Source organism: Gopherus flavomarginatus, chromosome 9, assembly GCF_025201925.1.
Source record: "Gopherus flavomarginatus isolate rGopFla2 chromosome 9, rGopFla2.mat.asm, whole genome shotgun sequence".
Taxonomy (NCBI): Eukaryota; Metazoa; Chordata; order Testudines; family Testudinidae; genus Gopherus; species Gopherus flavomarginatus.
In genome coordinates, this window is record NC_066625.1 from 50,381,802 (window position 1) to 50,399,693 (window position 17,892).

The window sequence follows — 17,892 nt, forward strand, 5'->3', positions numbered from 1 at the left end:
TTAGTCAACGCTCCCTGTTAACTGTCATGATTATCCTAGAACTAATGTTTCTCCACATGACTGTCCTTGTCCAACATAAGGGAAAAGTAGTGTTTAACGTATTAGTTAGTGTGTGACTTTATGCATTTTCCTGGTGTAGACATTCTCCAAATGAACTGTAACAGTTTATGGCAGATCTTAGAGAGGTGGCTCTCTATGAGCTAAGATGTGAAAAAAATATCTAAATTTTATCAGAAGACTCATGAAGAAAATACTGTGGTTTTGTTTTCCTGAAGTATAGATATATTTTGGTTTTTTTCGGCTGCATTATCAAGGAGATGAGTACCATGATCTGTGAGGACAGTTAGGAGCCACTAGTATTAGCAATCCTCAGACTGTCTTTACCTTTCTCAGAACACTTGGGGAAACCAGGGAAAAGGGGATCAAAGTATAAAATGGTGCACTGATCATCCGATGGACCATGTATTTGCTGCCCAGGCATGGAGGTTTCTGAATATGGCGCTGGTTTTCTGGCAAATTTTTGGTTTTTTGAAAAGGCAGCAGAGATCCACTTCAAGGCTCGCTCAGATTGAGCCATGACTATCCTGGTCAGGGACCACTGACTGAGACTGATGGTTTCACTTAACAGTGTGCCTGTAAATTGAGGATTCTTGCCATGTGAGTTACTTTTTAAGCTAAATTCCTTTCCCACCCATTCTAAAAGAGCACTCGCTTGTGTAGTGCTCTATGTGGACTCCCCCTTTTCCTGCAGGTTGTTGGTATGAGACCAAAACTGCTTTCTCGCTGCTCTGGGCTTGAGGATGTTGATATGCTTCCTTTTTTTTTCTGGACCATGTCTCTTGAGGATTTCTGGAGAAAAATATTGGTCTCCACATCCCCAAGGCTGCTTCTACTGAGGACTTTTCATAGTGATTCTTGCAGCCATGCCATTCAGTAGATTTGGTTGGAATTTCTGTGCACTGAGGAGACTGTCTAATGGCTGCACTGAGAAGAATGGATGCCTGAAGCTCATCTCTGAGGCTCAGTTAAGTCCGGAAAGCTCTTGTGATGATGGGAGTGCTCTCTGGTCCACTGCACCAACTTGTTCATAGAGATTGTGATTCTCAGTAGCTGAAGCACTTGTCTGGCTGAGATCTGCATTTCCCTGAGCCGCTTCAGCAGGTTGATTGGCTTTTTCCACACTCTAAGAAGGGTAAGATTATCCCAATGATGGTGTGAAAATGGGCTTATGGATTAGTAGTTTGGTAGTTTGGAATTAATTCACTTTTGTCGTGGTTGAAAAAGCAAAAGAGATGCTGCTGCTTATCTTCAAACAGAAGACAAATATACCTTTTTATATCAAGTGTTCACATTGCAATATTGAAATTTTATATTTTTCATTGGTGATTTTATTGATTGATGTTTCTGCTGTTACACACACAAGCAATTTTTTTAAAAAAGTACATATTTCTGATGCTAAAGAACTATAATTCCAGTGACCGCTTAACTCTCTCTAATTTAGCCAAGACTGATACTGTTCAACATTTTCATTACTGTTAGTTTAAACCAATTGAAAAGGAGATTTAGTTGAAATGGTAATAAAAATGCTACCAGCCAAGGTAATCTTGTTTGTATTACAGTTCCCACTGTTGCTAACACTGGTTCAACCAATAGGATTTAAAAAAAAATCCTATTGTAGACAAGGTCGCATTCTTGCTACAGTCCTCCAACAAAGAGATGAATATAAAATGTAAACAAATAAAAATAGAAATGTCTGAGACATTCACACACTGTAAAGGACAAAACCCCAAATATTTCACTTTTTTTCATTTTACATAACTCCTGCAGTTATCAGAAATATCATGTAGGGAACTGCTGCATTTATGAACAAAACTTTCAATATCAAATTTCAGAGTGCCTGAATGTTTAGATTTTAATTCATGTTTTCTTGTTATACATAAATAGCTATCTTTTAAATTACCTGAGTTGAGTAAGCTTTCAGAAAAAGAGGTACATCTTATTCTAATAATGCAGCTTTGTTAATTATTAAAGTGAAAGTGTCTTGATAGAATTGATATTAATAGGATGCATTACCTAAGAAGCTCTTAAATGCTGTATTAAATTAGCACAGCTTTTTAAAAGCTTTTTTTGAGTCTGTGGGTTTTTTTCTTAACTATTAACTACATTATAATATCTATTAACTTCGTACAAATTGGTCCACTTAGTTGCGTTTGTCAACATTTCAATCCTCTTCTGGAAACTGTAGACAAGATTCTGGAACAAGGCTGTTATTATAATGATCCAGAACAGTTGCTTATGGTTAAAAAGCTAACAGGCTAGAGAGTATTGCTTTGTTACTCTCAAACAAGAAGCAGCAGCCCAGATTCCATTGTGATTATGGTTTTTGTAAAAAAAAAAAAAAAAAACACCCAACCAAACCAACCCCCCCCCAATGCAATTTACAAGGTACAACCCAAATCTCCTTTTCTGTTACTGTAAGAAATCAGGAGCATGATTATTTGAGTAGACTACTGTCCCTTTTGTTTTTGATAAAAATGTACTGTCCTATTAAATGGTGCGGATCGTCCTGTAGAAGTATTTATATGAAAAAACAATAAGTATTAAGTTGGGTTAAGTTTTTTAAAAGTAATGAGTTTTGAGTGGCTTAGTTCTTGGGAGTGCAAATTTTGATGCATGTTGAAAGCACTTGACTTTGAATGATTGTCCATACTTTGGAAAGTCAGACCTCTTCAAGGTAGTTACTTTTAGATATCTTAGTTTTTTAGGTTAAGTTAGTAAAAGTTTGTGTCTGTTACATTAATGTACTTCTTATTCATGGATGTGTGGTTAGATTGAAAGTTTAGTTCCGGCTATAAAACAGAGCTAAACTGTTCCTGGAATAGAGCATGTTAGACAAAACTTGGCATGAGAACTGTAACAAGACCATGATGCCTTTCTCTGCTTGCATCATTGGTGGGAAATAGTTGTGGAGACTGAAATAAAGGCTAATTGGAAATTAATAATAAATTAAGAAAGGATTGGTCTGATTATTTTAGCATTCAAAAACACTCATTGCGGCATTTGTTTTCATCTTAAGGATTCCTCTCAAGAAAAACTCTGAAACATTTCTGAATTAGCATTTGCATAATTACTGAATGGTAAACACATTTTAAAAGCCTTGGATATGGCTTTAAGTTTCTCTGTTTTACTGATTTTGTAAGTATTATGTAGCCACTGTTTTTATATTGTTTCAGAAATATATAACTTGAGTATAAAATTCACTCTTTTTGAAGGGTTTCAGTCTAGGAAAAATTAATTAATTTTGTTAAGAACGTAGACTTTTAAAACGTGAATGTACTAAATGGCTCAACTGTTTTCTAGTGAGTTCTTCTTGTACAAAACTTGATCTGAGGGCTTGTTTTGGTGTATTGGCTTGCGCCAGATGGTGTGTAAATTCTGGTGTGCACCAGAGTGTCGTGCACTAATTGTCTAGACCTTGCTGGCTCACATTAAAAGTTCCTGACTGTGCATTAACATAGTACTGTTTGAAATGGCACTACGTCTGTGTGTACTTGGGAACTTAGGAACTTTTAGTGTGTATCAGCAGGGTCCACGCAGACAATTAGCTCACGACGCGCTGGTGTGCACTAGAATTTACATCCCAGCTGTTGTGTGCTAACACACCATGTAGACTAGCCCTAGATATTCCATGTTCTTACCCAGACTCTACGGAGAAGGGGATACAGTAGAACTTCAAACTTATGAACACCTCGGGAATGGAGGTTGTTCATAGCTCTGAACAAAACGTTATGGTTGTTCTTTCAAAAGTTTTCAACTGAACATTGACTTAATACAGCTTTGAAACTTTATGCAGAAGAAGAATGTTGCTTTTAACCATCTTAATTTAATGAAACAAGCACAGAAACAGTTTCCTTACCTGGTCAAATCTTTTTTAAACTTTCCCTTTATTTTTAATAGTTTACACTGAACGCAGTAATGTGCTGTATTTGCTCTTTGTGTGTCTCTCTGCTGCTGCCTGATTGCGAACTCCTGGTTCCAAATGAGATATGTGGTTGACTGGTCAGTTCATAACTCTGGTGTTCATAACTCTGAGGTGGTACTGTAAATTAGCCTCTGACTTCTAGAAGCTGGGACTGGATGACAGGGGATGGATCACTGAAAAATTGCCCTGTTCTGTTCATTCCCTCTGAAGCATCTGGCCCTGGCTGCTGTTGGAAGACAGGATACTGGGCTAGATGGATAATTGGTTTGACCCAGTATAGCCATTCTTATATTCTTATGTTACCAATTAAGCTGAGTAACTGGCAGAAGTAATAGGCCATTAGCCTTATGTGGACCAGCCATTAGAATTGGAAGGGATACGCATTTTGCCAGTGGTATTCACAGCTATTGACTGGACAACAGAGGAATATTGAAACTCTAGAATCCCGGGTTTGGTTCATCTTTCTGGAATTGAGTATGCTCTAGTGGTCTCTAGAAGTAGATAGAAATATTACCTTGGACTTTCCCTTGTCATTTGTTTGGCAGCAGAATGGTTGTGCCAACAGAGAATGCAAGTTTTGGATTACTGATTTGAATTGGCATGTTACACAGTTCAAATAAATTGTATATTCTACATACTCATTTTATTGCACTCATTGTTTTCTGTAGGGTATGTCTGAATGTAAACACATTGTGATGCAGCTTTAGATTACTCAGTTAACTATTGAAAGATATATACAGGTGCATCTGGCACACTTGCCCTGTTCTGTTCCTTTTAACATGTGTGGTCCCAGCCCATCTACTTTTTGTATTTCTTTGATTTTATTCCATCAGAAATTGTTGCTGAAGCATACGCTCTGCACAGATGCAAGCGGTTTGACATAAACTATACTTAAAGTAATTGATTTCACTCTTTTTGAAGATGGGATTATTTATTACTAGTTTCAAGATGCATTACTGACTGTGAAAATACCTTTCCACTTTAAAGTTGTATCTGCAAACAATATATTGTTATATGTAAGTACAGTAACAACATTTATGTATTCCTGGGCTTTTTTAACAGAAGAAACTTGAGATGTAAAGTACAGATCGATGTACAAATGTATGCCCTCACCTTGAATGCAGTATTAGTTCTGTTTTCTGCATTTCGCAAAGGACATAGAAATGGAAAAAGTCCAGAGAAGGACAACAAAAATTAAAGTAATAAAAAAAACTTCCAATGAGAAGAGATGAAAACCTAGGTCTAAAATATATGTTTATCTAGCTTACTGTCTACTTGAATAGGTGCAAACATGATATAGAGAAAGTAAATTAGAGTAATAGAAATGTAGGGCTGGAAGGGACATCAGGAAGTCACGTAGTCCAGTCCTCAGTGCTGAGGCAGGACTAAGTATTAGCTAGACTAGTGTTTCTCAACTTTTTTGAGAACGGGGACTGGTTTGCTGCTTTCCTAAACTGTGTGAGAGATTTCAGGGACCGGCGCTGGTTCACGGACCAATTGTTGAGAAACACTGATCTAGACCATCCCTGACAGATGTTTCTCTAACCTGTTCTTACAAACATTGGGTGCTTTTTTTACTTGTAATTTTAGAGAAAAGGTGAGTCCAGAGATTTTAAAAGGAACAGTTTTAAAATGAATAAAAGGTAATACCCAAAGTGAAGGGGGAGGGTTAGTTCAGTGGTTTGAGCATTGGCCTGCTAAACCAAGGGTTGTGAGTTCAATTCTTGAGGGGGCCATTTAGGGAACTGGGGTAAAAATGAGCAGGAGGTTGGACTAGATGACCTCCTGAGGTCCCTTCCAACCCTGATTATTCTATGAACCATTTTAAGTTAGGTTAATTTTAGGAGAAGTGTTACCAGTTGTACATTTCTGAAAACAAAGATTGTAATGAAAACCCTGACAGATGCTTAATTTTAATAGTATTAGTACCATTAGAAGAATAGGTTAGGGAGAACAACATGGTGAACACTAGAAAAAAAATGGGTACACAATAAAAACGTGTACATAAAAAATGGGTACATAACAAAAACAGCATGTAAATCATTAAATTAAGTGTCTTGTAAACAAGGCTGTGCATAATCATACTCTAGTATATTGAAACCTGAGACTTGCCAGTTCTCATGGGCTTCCTTGTTGATAGATTAAGTAACCTTTCCTTGCCTAGAGACGAGAGAAACAATGGCACAGGAAAAGCTCCAGATTTCCTTCCCTACAGTGTTAGCACATGCTATGCACTTACCAGCAAATGACTCAATCTAGCAACAGCATTGATGGCAAAAGGTTGGCTTTTTTTCCCCTTATACTTGAGGCAACAGCAGTGATGAGTTCAGCAGTGTTTGCACTTCTGTTATGTTATATCACAAAATATTGTGGGGGAGAATTTCCTAAACTAATGTAAGTTAGAGCAGCAAAATGTGTTTATGGTAACAGATTTTTCTTAGTTTTTATAAGTGTTTGAATTTTCATGACAACTATGTAACATTTTCTGTTAAGCTTTAAGGAATTATTTGTCCTAACCTGTTCCTATTCTATCAGTCAGAGCATCTGTTGTAATATATTGGTGGATAAGTGTTCCGGACTCCCATTAAATTTAATGTAGATTAGAGGTTCAATAATGGGAGGATTCTATATTTTTTTCTTGGAGGGGAGATGCTTCACTAGTCCTTGCTTAATTGACTCTTTCTCCTTTTTGTCACATCATGTATTTTAAGCAGTATCTACACTGGGTCTTAGGCTGGCGTAGCTACATCTTTCAGGGGTGTGGATTTTTCATACCTCTGAGAGATGTAGCTGTGCCAATGTAAGTTTTCAGTGTAGACCAGCCCTAAGTCAATCAAGTAAAGAGAATTTCTCTTCCAGCAGTCTTCCTTCATCAGCCCCAATCTTTACACTAGTTTCTTCTCCTTTTTTAGCCATCCAGTGTCTGTCAACCTAACTACCACCTCTCGAGGAGGTGGATTTGCTACAGCACTGCAGCTGTGCTACAGATTTAAGTGTAGATGTAGCCTAGCTCTGGTGATTTCAAGCTGCAGGTGTCACAAATTGAAGAGGAAAGGGATTCCTCATGAACAAACATGGAATGGTGCCTACAGTGGCCATCTCTTTTTGTCATTTGTGCCATTTGAAGTCCTCTTCATACCTGGAGAAAAGTCGGAAACTTCTCTTTCATAAGCCAGAGTGGTCCTTGCAGTGTGATGAGTGAGAGACTTCCCCTGAGGGCCAAGCATACTACCGCTGCAATGCTCCCACCTCATGGAGTGTGAGTGATGAGACCTGTAATGTCCTGTTACGCTAATTAGTAACAGGGCTTGGCTTTTCATCTTCAGAAAATTACCTAGCTCTGGGGTGTAACTTAGCATTTTAACCAAGCTATATTTACCTTACAACAGGTAATTGTCAAAATAATTAGCATCCTACATCACTCTTATTTTTAAAAACACTTGTTTAAAAATTCTGCTCTTCCTACAACAGAAACATTTAGTACATAAATTCAGTACTGTTAGCATTTGTTTTTGTCCTTTGAAAAATTTCATTTCCTACCAGGGTTTAAGAATGGAAAAGCTTGTCAGTTATTAAAGCTTATGGTACAATATGTCTGTAAACACTGATACTATTTACATACCAAATAGATGCACAACACATGCATTCGTATTTGGAGAAACTTTCACAGATTCCAAGGCCAGAAGGGGCCATTGTGATCATCTAGTCCAGGGATTGGCAACCTTTGGCACGCTGCTCGCCAGGGTAAGTACCTTGGCGGTCCGGGCCGGTTTGTTTACCTGCCGTGTCTGCAGGTTTGGCCAATCGCGGCTCCCACTGGCTGCAGTTCGCCGCTCCAGGCCAATGGGGGCTGCGGGAAGTGGCGCGGGCTGAGGGATGTGCTAGCTGCCACTTAATCCTTTAATCATTCTCATGGCTCTTCTCTGAACCCACTCCAGTTTATCAACATCTTTATTGAATTGTGGGCACTAGAACTGGACACAGTATTCCAACATAGGTTGCACCAGTTACTCAGCTTAGTTGGTAACATATGACCATTCTTATGTTTTTACTGGGTCAGACTAATGGTCCATCTAGCCCAGTATCATGTCTTCCAACAGCAGCCAGGGCCAGATGCTTCAGAGGAAATAAACAGAACAGGGCAGTTTTTCAGTGATCCTGTCATCCAGTCCCAGCTTCTGGCAGTCAGATCCCCAAATCTTTTTCACAGTTACTTCTTTCCAGGATGGACTCCCCCATCTTGTAAGTATGGGCTGCATTCTTTTTTTCTAGATTAATACTATTACATTTAACTGTATTAAAACACATATTGGTTGCTTACATCCAGTTTACCAAGCAATCTCTCTGTGTCACTGACCTGCCCTCTTCATTATTTACCACTCTTGCAATTGTTGTGTTATCTGCAAACTGTATCGTTGATCAAGTCATTGATTAAAAACTGGGAACTAGTCTCTTCAGGACACCACTGGATACCTGCGTTTATGATGATTCCATGTTTACAGTTACCTGAGTCAGTTTTTAATTCATTTAATGTGTTCCATTTTGTTTCATTCTAATTTTTTAATTAAAATGTCACACTTTACCAAATGTAGGTTATGGAAGTGTAGGTATATTACGTCAACACTGTTACCTTTTTCAACCAAACTTGTAATCTCATCAAAAAAGATATCAAGTTAATTTGATAGGATCTATTTTCCATAAATCCATTTTGATTTGCATTCATTATATTATAACATTAATAAATTTGTAATTGTCACTTGCTCCTAAAATGTTTCTGGTCAATTTGCTAATAATTTAATATAAATTATGTTTTAATAAAGGCTTGAATGTTCCCAACCCATCTTCTCAATCTACTTAATTTTATAATAGGCCATAATGCAGAATTTGTATTACTATATTAAGTTGCATGTCATTTTCTGTAATGTCCCAAGCACAGAATTGTGACTTAATTGCAAACCTAAGCAAAAAGGTTCGGATAGGTGGGCAAGAATTCTTATTCAAACTTCAATATGTATAATAATTTCAAGGGGAATTTAATAAGTGTTTGATCAAATGACATTTTTTGTTATAAATCTTGTTTAAAATCTTGTCCTCTTATAAGCTTTCTATATCGTGAAAGTCCATTCTTAAACAGGTGCATAAAGTCCACAAATAGGTAAATAATGACCAGAGCTTCCAAAACTAAACATGGGCGTTCCTCCTTTGACTGCCACAAGATCTATAGGCTGTGGTTAGATTTCTATCTCCAATGAAATCAGGGCACTTCTATTCTCTCCTTTATCCTCCTCAAAGATCAGTAGGTTGGTGTAGCAGTTGAAAGAAATCTTAGGTGTAAAGCTATCCTAATCTTATAAGCTGCAGCATGTTTGGTATAGACACATCTGTACTGATTCATTAAGTCTCATTTATGAGTCTGTAAAAGTAAGTTGCTGTTTTCTTCATCCACATGGATATATTTTTATTTTGGAGTACTGGGATGTTTGTTGAAAATTCTACTAAATGTTCTTAAAGCACATGGCATTACTAAAAGTTCTCAGGTAAAGTACATGGGGAATATATAAAGCCAGTGTTCATCGATAATGCAGTATCGAATCTTGTCTTAATTTATCTTTTCATATCTTTATCATTTTAATATACATATCCAAAGGCAAAGATATACTTTAAAATGTATCAGTCAGGGTACTACAGACAATATTGCCACCTGCTTGGGCAATATTCATTTTGATAACTCAACCTTTCTCTAGAGCAGTGGTCTCCAACCTTTGCACAAGATCACTTTTTGAATTTAAGTGCAACCCAAGATCTCCCGCCGCCCTTCCCCGAGGCCCTGCCCCTTTCCTGAAGCCCTGCCCTGCTGACTCCATCCCTCCGCTCTCCGTTGCTTGCTCTCCCCCACCTCACTCACCTTCACCAGGCAGGAAGTTGGGGTTCTGGAGGGGTTGCAGGCTCTGGGCTGGGGCTGAGGGGTTCAGAGTGTGGGAGGGGGCTCTGGGTTGAGCCTGGGGAAGGCGATTGGGGTGCAGGAGGGGCTGAGGGGTGCAAACTCTGAGAGTTTAAGTGCAGGAGGCGGCTCTGGGCTGGTGCAGTGTGTTGAGGTGCAGGAGGGGGTGCTGACTCTGGGAGGGAGTTTGGGTGCAGGATGGGGCTCCGGGCTGGGGCAGAGTGTTGGGATGCGGGAGGGAGTATGGGGTGCTGGTTCTGGGAGGTGGGGTCAGGGCTGGGGGTTGAGGTGCAGGCTCCTACCGGGTAGCACTTATCTCGGGCAGCTCCCAGTTGTTGTCAGCGCAGTGGGGCTACTTGCTGCCTGCCCTGGCCCCATGCTGCTCCCAGAAGGGGCTAACATACCCTGGCAGTCCCTGGGGGTGCATGTGACTCTGTGCACTGGCTCTCTCTGCAGGCACCGCCCCTACAGCTCCCATTGGGCACAGTTCCCTATTCCTGGGAAATGGGAGCTGTGAGGGTGGTGCTTGCAGGCAGGAGCAGCGCACGAAGACCCCTGCCCCCCCCTTTCACAGGGCCGTGCTGGCTGCTTCTGGGAGTGACATGGAGCTGGGACCAGCAGGGAGCCTGCCTTAGCGGCAGTCCCGCTGTAGCCAGAAATTGTGATCGATTGGAATAGTCTCCAGGATCGACCAGTCGATGCGATCGACCAGTTGGTGACAACTGCTCTAGAGGATTACTGCTATGCTTTTAAACTTGTGAAAGTAATGACTATTTTCCTTTGCATGGATTATTCACATTTTATCATAGTATTCCTTCTAGTATGCTTTGGAAAAAAAGGGTGTTTTTAAAATCCAGGGAGACAGACCAAACATTGAGAGGTTCTTTGCATGGTATAGTTAAACTTTGTTGACATACACCAATGATTGTGGAAGACCCTTTGCAAATAACTTAACTTTGCAAACAGTCCACTGACCTAAAATAATATATCCCTAAAACATTTCTGGCACTATTTACAAATATTAAATTCTATCATCTGATAGAACATGAGTGCATGTATCTGATACTATTTCTGGGGTTTGTACAATTCTGTCACTTTAAAAGTGTTGCAAACCAGTTGACTTCTCTCTTGTATATTGCTAAATTAGAATTTCATTGGATGCTTCTAGCTTTAAAAGTAGCACAGCGAAACGGACTCTACAAAGGTACAATTCCAAGGTTGCTGGTATTTTTGCAGTCCACAGGATCAGTTCTTTGCTCTGTAATCTGCCAAACTTTTCAGGTTCTGATACTGTAGCTCAGCTATACAGCGCTTAAATTCATTCATAGATTCCAAGGCCAGAAGGGATCACTGTGATCTAGTCTGACCCCTTGTATAACAGAGGCCATAGAACTTCCCCAAAATAATTCCTTTTGAGCTAGAGCATATCTCTAAAAAAAAAATAATAATCCAATCTTGATTTAATAATTACCAGTGATGGAAAAGTGCATATCTACAAGTGAACAAAAGTTGTCTTGAGGCCAACGAGGGGAGGATGAGAGCTCTTACAGACTTTGTTATAGTTTATGTGGAACTTGTCGAGCTTCTAAGGCGGGATGGGCAAACTTTTTGGCCTGAGGGCTGCATCAGGTTTCGTAAATTGTATGGAGGGCCGGTTAGGGGAGGGGGTTGTGGCCCGGCCCCCACTTCCTATCTGCCCCCCCCCGGACTCCTGCCCCATTCCCCCTGCCCCTGACCCCACTCCGCCCCGGACCCCTGCCGCCCCATCAAACCCCTCCTCTCATTCCTGATTGCCCCACTGGGACCCCTGCCCCATCCAACCACCTCTTCTCCCTGTCCCCTGACTGTCCCTGGAACGCCTTGCTCCTGACTGCCCTCTGACACCCCATCCAACCCTCCCATCTTCCTGATTGCCCTCCCTGGACCTCTGCCCCCATTCAACCTCCTGTTGCCCTCTGACCGCCCCAACCCCTATCCACACCCCTCCCCCTGACCACCACCCCGAACTCCCCTGCCCTCTGTCCAACCCCCTCACTCCCTGCCTCCTTACTGCGCTGCCTGGAGTACCAGTGACTGGCGGCACTACAGCTGCTCGGCCCAGCTGGAGCTGTGACACACCGCCGCTGCGAGCACTTAGCACAGAGACCGGATCAGGTCGGGCTTTGCAGCTGCACTGCCCCAAGAGCTCACAGCCCTGCCGCCCAGAGCATTTGCCGACAGTGGAGCGAGCGAGCTGAGGCTACGGGGGAGGGGAAACAGCGAGGGAAGGGCCAGGCCTAGCCTCCTGGGCCAGGAGCTCAGGGGCTGGGCAGGATGGTCCCTGAGGCTGGATGTTGCCCGTGGGCGGTAGTTTGCCCAGCTCTGTCTAAGGCCTTGTCTTCATTAGGAAGAAAAGTGTGTTAACTTGAGGTAAAATCCTAGTGAAGACAAGGCAATTTGTTTTCACATGAGTTTACAAGTCAAGGTAAACCCTAGGCTTCCCCAGTCTTAACGTGACCTGCTAACTGGTGTGGAAACAATAGCTGCCTTGTCTTCACTAGGATATTAGCTTGATTTAGTTACCTTGAGTTAGGTAATGTGAAAACACACTCCCTCTCCTCGGCCCCCAGTGGCAAATATTACTGCCAACGGAGAGTTTGTTTTTAAACTGTTTACACAGTTACCACTGGCAAGTATATTTGTTGTTTTTTGTTTGTTTGTTTTTAAATTAGAGCTAACCAAGGAATCCAGCAGTGTGTGCTTTCTAGTTCATAGAGTGTGCCCTGAAGCAATGTGTACAGCTCTCCTAGCATATTGTTTGATTCCATGCCAAGTATGTTTCATAGGAACAAACTGATTTATTCTGTTCTTCAAGCACATATCTAGGAGTGTACACGCTTGCTGAAATATTTGACTAGAGATGAATAAGTAGATACAGCATAAAATAATACTTTGCATTTCTGCAGTACTTTCTATCAGAGGATCTCAAAAACCTTTTACGAACTTTAATAAATTAAACACCCCAACACCAATGTGAGGTAGGAGATTTCCCTGTTTTACACAGTGATAAACTGAGGCAGAGGTTGTAACTTGCCCAAGCTCATAGGTCAAGTCATTGGCGAAATTGGAAATGGACACTGTGGTTGATATTCTCACCTCTGCTTTGTCCTCTTCATACTAGGTAAAAGGGCTGGAGTGGTGTAGAGAGGCTCTTTTAAGCTTCAAATCCAATAGGTTAAGATTCCCCTGGTGCAGGAATGGAGGAAGACAGTCATAAAAATGTCTTCTAAAGAACTTTCACGAATCCTGATGTAGAAGGTGTGCCAGGAGCACGTATATGAGTGGGAGTGGCATGTCAGGGCAGGGTTGCAGCACATAGGACTGTGGAAGTCCTGAGCAGTGCTGCAACCCAGAGGCAGTGAGGGACAGGCTGCCGTATTTCGGACAGGGCCCTAAGGTCATCTGCTATGCCAGGAGCTGCAGAGCAGCCCAGAATTGGGAGGGCATAAAGGTTGCTTAAAACTACCATCCCCCCTCCAGCCTCTGGGCTGTAACTCTTGTACTGCACCTCATCAGAAAAATCTAAAGTCTCAGCCTGTGTCATCTGGCTGACCATGGCCCCATATTACATAACATTGAGACTATCTTGGGTGGTGCTGAAAGGAAATGTACGAGTGAGTAAATACTTGATTACGCTTCCGGCAGCATGCCACAAACTCAGGAATTATTTTTATCTTCGTCAATATTTTGTTTTCCTTGAAATCAGCTAGTGTGTGTAATACATAAATTTCTATAGAATTAGAATCTGCACACCACATAGTATTTAGAGCTAAGCTCTGTTAATACTGTAAATAAATTGAAGAATGAAAGGATTTTAGAATGCATTTTATAGATAATTAAAATCTCTAACATACACCCACTCAACTGCTGTCAGCTTGCAATCTCGCCCATTTTCTGTCTGGAAAAATTCACATTAAGAAATTAGTGCTAGTATCTATGCTGTCGCTGCAAATAATTTGGTTGTGTATCCAGTGGGCAGTAAAAGGGTTGAGCTAGCTTTATGAACTTTGGTAACCCTCAGCACTGTTTGAAGCAATTTATGAGAGAAAATGGACACCATGATGAGAATGCTCAGGGCTAGGTCTTTTAAAAAAAAAAAAAAAATTACATCAGGGGTAGGCAAACTTTTTGGAGTGAGGGCCACATTGGATTTGGAAAATTGTATGGAGGGCTGGTTAAGGGAGGGGGTTGTGGCCTGGCCCCCATTTCCTATCTGGTCCCCCCTGGACTCCTGCCTCATCTCCCCCCCCCCGGTTCCCTGACAGCCCCTCTGGGACCCCTGCCTAACCCCCTCCCTGTCCCCTGACTGCCCCCGGAACCCCTGCCCCTGACTGCCCACTGTCACCTTATCCAAACTCCCTCCTTCCTGACTGCCCCCCGCACCAAACCCCTGCCTCCATTCAACCCCATTTCCCCATACCTCTGCCCCTTGATCACCACCTCGAACTCTCCTGCCCTCTCTCCAACCCTCCTTACTCCCTGCTCCCTTAACATTTTGCCTGCAGCACCAGTGCCTGGTGGTGCTACAGCCGTGCTGCCAGGCTGGAGCCATGCTGTGCTGCCCCCACCACCACCATACAGCACAGAGACCGGGTTAGGCCGGGCTCTGCAGCTGCACTGCCCCAGGATCTCTCAGCCCTGCTGCCCAGAGCATTTCGCCAGTGGCGGAGAGAGCGAGCTGGGGCTGCGGGGGAAGAGGAACGGGGGGGAGGGGCTGGGGGCTAGCCTCCTGGGCCAGGAGCTTTGGGGTCAGGTAGGATGGTCACATGGGCCGGATGTGGCCCGTAGGCCATAGTTTGCCCACTCCTGTTTTACATGATAATCAAACTATTCATGACCTTGATTTTTGCACAGTTTACATGAATCCCTTCTGCCCCCTGCTCCTCCCCCCACTTTTTTTTTTAAAGGGTGTGGAAGTGAGGTAGGTTGAGAACTGGATTCTGGCTGTAACTAGCCCAGCTGAGAATTTCTTGTGGGGGTTGCTTCGAAGATGGAGCACAGCTGCCTGAAGTTGCCTCCTGCACCAGCCACTGGCTACTTCACCTGGGAGCAGAAGGTGTATCAAGGGCAGGGAGGGGGAGGGGTGGAGTTCTGCTCCACTGGCAGTCTTACCTTTTTGTAAAGCACCTAGCTTACTGTTGGGCATTGTGTAATTGGATTTTTAACCAAAATCTGTATTTCTGGGCATCTTATGGCAAGTCACTGTATTGCTAAACTGATACCATTTGCCATAGTGGCAGTCAGGGCCGGCTCCACACACCAGCGCAGCAAGCAGGTGCTTGGGGCCGCCAGCAGAAAGGGGCGGCACGTTCAGCGATTTGGCAGCAATTTGGCGGCGGGTCCCTCGGTCCCTCTCGGATGGAAGGACCTGCTGCTGAATTGTCGCTGAAGAATGAAGCGGTGGCGGTAGAAGTGCCGATCGTGGCTTCCCTCCCCATCCTGCTTGGGGCAGCAAAAAGGCTGGAGCCAGCCCTGGTGGCAATGTATTTGCATAATGTCAGAAATAGTAAACTAGCTTTCATTTTTGCTTTGGTACTGCATTAATAGTCTGAGCTGTAAACATTGCAATATTTGTTTTTATGAGTGAAATTAGAGCTCATGAAAAATGAGGAACTAAATTCTTCCAAATAATCTTATGAACAACCCATCAGTGTCCAGAATACCTAAACATTATGAAATACTCTTATTTTGCTTTGAATGGCACCTTGTGAGTTGTGGTTTTGGAAAACCTCTGGATTGATAAGGAAAATGGTTTCTTTTCTGGTTAGAATATTCCTTTATTGCAGGTATTTGATGCAGTTGTTTAATTTTTAAAATAATAATAATGCTGTGTTATTATGACAGTTGCCCAAAATCTCAAGTCTTAACAGATATTGAGTATCATTATACCCTTATGAGGCAGGTATTTTTAAATGCCTTTTACATATGGGTAAACTGATGAACGGATAGTTGTGAGCTGGAAAAACATTAAATGACATTCCCTCTGTTTGGTTTAAATATCTTAAAATGAGAATGCAGAAAGTGTGAACTCTCAAAAGTGAATTAATCTGTAAAAGTAAACTGTTTTATAGAATGAGTTGTTTTGGGCATGCGAGCACCACAGTTGCTCAGGTCCATTCAGTAGCTGTACCACTCAAAATACACGACTTTCTTCACTGACTGTAGCCATAATAGAATGCATTAGTTTAAAACTAGAGATTTAATTTCAAACCCCTGCTATCTTAGAATCTTGGTAATTACTGCAAAAGTATGAAGTGATCAGTCCCTGAGTTTATCAGATTAGAATGGAGTCTGAAATTGTTACCGTTAGCACAGTAAAGGTCTTCTGGCTGCCGTTTTCTTGAAAACATCATGATATTTAAAACCGCTTTCTTTCCAATTGTCAAACTTAGGAATAATCATTTACCTTTTGTAAAATCTTAATATGATGAGAGTGGTAGTTAGCTGTTAGATTGCTTTACCTTTTCATACAATATGCGTAAATATTTTTAAAATGCCTATTACTAAAAGAAAACCCGGAGTCTAAAATATTTCTGTCTTGATTTTTGTAGTGTTGATGTCATGACAGCATACTGGACTGTTCTAAAGATGCACTGCAGGTACTGATGGGAAGGGGATCAATATGAATGTAAATGATGTTGGAGGAAGACGACGCTTTGAGGACAGTGAGTTTACACTACACGTATATCCTGGGAGCATTGCTGAAGGAACCATCTATTGCCCTATTACCGCCAGAAAAACATCAACAGCTGCTGAGGTAATAGACTCTCTCATTAATAAACTCCAACTCGACAAAACAAAATGTTATGTCCTAGCAGAGGTGAAGGAGTTTGGTGGGGAGGAATGGATTCTCAACCCTACAGACTGCCCTGTCCAACGCATGATGTTGTGGCCCCGCATGGCCCTGGAGAACCGACTGAGTGGGGAAGACTATCGCTTCCTTCTGAGGGAGAAGAATCTAGATGGGTCTATTCATTATGGCAGTCTACAGTCCTGGTTACAAGTGACAGAAGAGCGTCGCAGGATGATGGAACGTGGATTCCTTCCTCAGCCACAGCAGAAGGACTATGATGATTTGTGCAGTTTACCAGATTTAAATGAGAAAACACTCTTGGAAAATCTCAGAAACCGCTTTAAGCAGGAAAAAATTTATACCTATGTAGGCAGCATTCTGATAGTCATTAATCCATTCAAATTTCTCCCCATTTACAATCCCAAGTATGTCAAAATGTATGATAATCATCAGCTGGGAAAGCTGGAGCCCCATATTTATGCTGTGGCTGATGTGGCCTACCATGCTATGCTTCAGCGCAGGAAGAACCAGTGCATTGTGATTTCAGGAGAAAGTGGGTCAGGGAAAACACAGAGCACAAACTTTCTGATTCATCACCTCACTGCTCTCAGCCAGAAGGGATTTGTTAGTGGAGTAGAACAGATTATTCTTGGAGCTGGACCAGTGCTTGAGGTAAGATTAAAATGATGATAGTGATGCAACTATTTTTTGATGCGTTATAAAACAAATAGTCCTGATTTTATATTGCCAGACTGGGAGTGTCTGCTAAATGATAATAGTAAGCAAGACTGCAATATTATTAACAATAATACAATTTAGGTGTGTGTCTTCTTAAAGACAATACAATTTTAACTTCCTTGAAAAAATTCAGTAAACAGTTATTTTATGCATTTATTAATAACATGCTTTTTCACTTTAGCATGCTTTAGTGGTGCTATAAAATCATGAATTTTATTTTATAAAACATCTTAGTGATCCCAAAACAATTTCTTTGAATTAACAGCCTTAACTACTGGAAGATTTAAAAATGGAGTTTACTGCACCTAGTGCATTGGTATTGTTGCTTTCAAAGTATTGTAAGTGTTTACAGTTAACTTTATTGGGGTTTTTTGATACAAATCTAATTTGTACTAAGAT

At 41.5% G+C, this 17,892-nt stretch overlaps 1 protein-coding gene across 6 annotated transcripts in view; it reads left to right on the forward strand.

Moving 5' to 3' along the window:
* The window catches only part of MYO9A (myosin IXA), a 566,016-nt gene that overhangs the window by 214,453 nt on the left and 333,671 nt on the right, over positions 1 to 17,892 (forward strand). For all 6 annotated transcript variants that reach the window (XM_050968015.1, XM_050968016.1, XM_050968017.1 and 3 more), the window contains one exon: positions 16,514 to 17,427. In XM_050968015.1, the coding sequence (XP_050823972.1) occupies positions 16,585 to 17,427 (843 nt within the window). In that variant the 5' untranslated portion in view covers positions 16,514 to 16,584. The remainder of the gene's footprint in view (positions 1 to 16,513; positions 17,428 to 17,892) is intronic.